The sequence below is a fragment of the Austrofundulus limnaeus genome, unplaced genomic scaffold (assembly GCF_001266775.1).
Source record: "Austrofundulus limnaeus strain Quisiro unplaced genomic scaffold, Austrofundulus_limnaeus-1.0 Scaffold276, whole genome shotgun sequence".
Lineage (NCBI taxonomy): Eukaryota > Metazoa > Chordata > Actinopteri > Cyprinodontiformes > Rivulidae > Austrofundulus > Austrofundulus limnaeus.
In genome coordinates this window covers 482,124-484,619 of record NW_013952678.1, presented here as the reverse complement: position 1 = coordinate 484,619, position 2,496 = coordinate 482,124, and the positions used below count along the sequence as shown (strand labels likewise).

Here is a 2,496-nt window from a genome sequence, read left to right as displayed (position 1 = left end):
ACACACACACACACACACACACACACACACACACACACACACACACATTGCATACTCCAATAGCACTGACACTGAGTGTGCTTTTTGTCATGTTTTACTCCAAGGTTATTTTTGTAACCAATCTCAAGCTTACATCTCATTTTACCTTCATTTAAAAAACCTGCAAAGGAATAAACGAGGTACTGAAAATGTTGGCATTCTTTAATTTTACACAGAACCACAGTGTAGTCTATCTTGTCCCCGTATGTCGAAGTGGATAAGAAGACACATTTATTAAGGTTGAAAAATACAATGATAAATATTACGAGCAAGTAAATACTCCTGTGATTTTCATCACGAGAAGTTTATTCTGAAAAGTGAAAGGTAATCATCTTTGTGAGAAAGGCAAACCAACCATCAATACTGCCACTCTCTTGTGACACACTATTTTGTGGAAACATTGCTGTGAAGGACATTTATAAATAACTAAAAATGACGATTCAACCTTTAGATGATAACATTTAGAAAACAGGGTAATGTTTTGTTCTGTGAACCGTCTAAAACCTAAGTTCCTCAACTGAGTAAAATTGTTCCAATAGTAAACTAGTGGCTAAAGTGGGTATATTTAATAAGAATATTCTTCAGTGCCATGCAAACCAGTTCTTTAGTAAACTTATTCAAATCCCACTAAAATGATATGAAACAAAAATACTGTTACACAATGGAGTAGGAACCTTTTCGATGCAGTWTCAAACAATGAACTACAATAAAAAGCGATGCAGAATAAAAGAATGAAATAAATGTAGACTGTTGTTACAGTTTTTTTTCCAATTCGTTCCCATTTAGGACTTCTCATGCACACCTCTTTTTTTAAGGTCCGGTTTATACTAGCGTTTTCTCTGGAAATGTTAGAGGGTGTTGTAAGATGAGGTGTGTGTTTGGTGAAAATGTGCACAGACAAGGAGGGGGGAAAAGTGTATTTTATTTTTATCTGGAAACCGTAAACAAAATCACACAAGAGCTAAGCAGCTACACGGTACTGTACGGTAAACTGTACAGTAAACGGCTGCATGTGGGCACAGGGCATGCACAGTGGAACTGAATTTACAGTAAAGTTTATGTTACAAAACTAGTAAATATGATTATACTTAAAAATTTAGCTTGAAATCTCACGAAGCGGGAGAGAAAAATTGACGTTCCTTACTGTATTTTCTGTTTTCATAATATAACAGGGATTACCAATTATAGTAGTTTGGTTCTATGAAATAATCTGCAAAAAATCTGAGTCCACAAACTGTGAAACACAACTTTGTGGGGTGCATGTACAAATGTTTGTTAAGGAATTAAATAAATGTCATAGGCTGTCTAATGTACTGAATATTCAGGAGTTAAGGAACAGAAGCAGCATATGAATAATAATKTTGAACGCAGTGCAGATACAGATGTTGTTTTTTTATAAAATGATAACTGACCTTTTTGAAAGGTTTTGTTTCTCCAACCCTTTACCCAAGTTAGGCTTTTTCTCATCCTCTCCATCTTGTTTTTGGTCTGCCTTCTGTGAGATGATTGAAAAAGAAAAAAGAGTGACAAACAACAGTAAAACAATTTAACTTTAAAACACAAAAAAGACAAATTATTTGTAAAGAGAAATAACATGGTAAAAAGCTACAAGTGTTGTCAAAAGTAATAGAATCTGGTCTGTTTATGTCAGTATCAATAGCAACATTAGTGTAGTCTCTGATAACTCATTTTGTTCATTGTGTAATTTATTTTGGAAACTAAATCTTACAAACCCAAGCCCAAACCATCCTTTTTAATATTTTTTCTCCTCCAACACTGAAAATGGTATAATGTGTTGGTTTCAAGCTACAATCCGTGATGCTACATAGGACTCTAAGCACCGTACTTCATCATCATCATCATCATCTGACAATGACTCAATGTCACAGGGCTTTAGAGTGCGACCGATTTGGTCACAAACACAACCTGATTTCCTAATAGTGCGACTAAAAAAAATGTCCGGTCGCACTGGTGCRAACAATCGTTCGAAGGGGAGGAGGAGCGGTCGCCYGCTGAAAAAAAAAGTTTCCATGTTCCATAAAAAATAATCCAGCAGTATCAATGGTCGCCCACCGACAGTCTCATCTCTCCTAATAGCACAGCGCTCTGCTCACGGCTCCGCTCCACACCTCCCCTGCACACACGTTTGTTGTTCTATCCTCATGGGGACTTTGCATTGGCTTCCGTTCATTTCCCCATCAATTCTATAGCCAACCATAACCTCCCAGGTAGACTACACACCTGACCCAAACCCTAACCTCACCAGGCTGTGTGTACCGGGGAAATGGTTAATAATTGTCCCCACCATGAAGCAATAATCTGTACATACACACACACGCGCGTGCGCTCATGCATAGCGAAACAACAGTAGCCTTTTTTTTTTTTTTTTTTTTACCCAGATCGGAGTCTGAAAAACATTTCTGTCTTGTTAGCTGGAGATGAAAACAAGATGTGGAC

At 37.2% G+C, this 2,496-nt stretch overlaps 1 protein-coding gene across 1 annotated transcript in view; it reads right to left on the bottom strand.

The window, feature by feature from the left end:
* Positions 1-1,451: 1,451 nt before the first annotated feature.
* acin1b (apoptotic chromatin condensation inducer 1b) overlaps positions 1,452-2,496 on the bottom strand; it is a gene marked incomplete at its 3' end in the record, with an annotated part of 11,034 nt that continues 9,989 nt past the window's right edge. Inside the window, 1 exon segment of the mRNA XM_014021040.1 lies at positions 1,452-1,534. Within this exon segment, the coding sequence (XP_013876494.1) occupies positions 1,452-1,534 (83 nt within the window).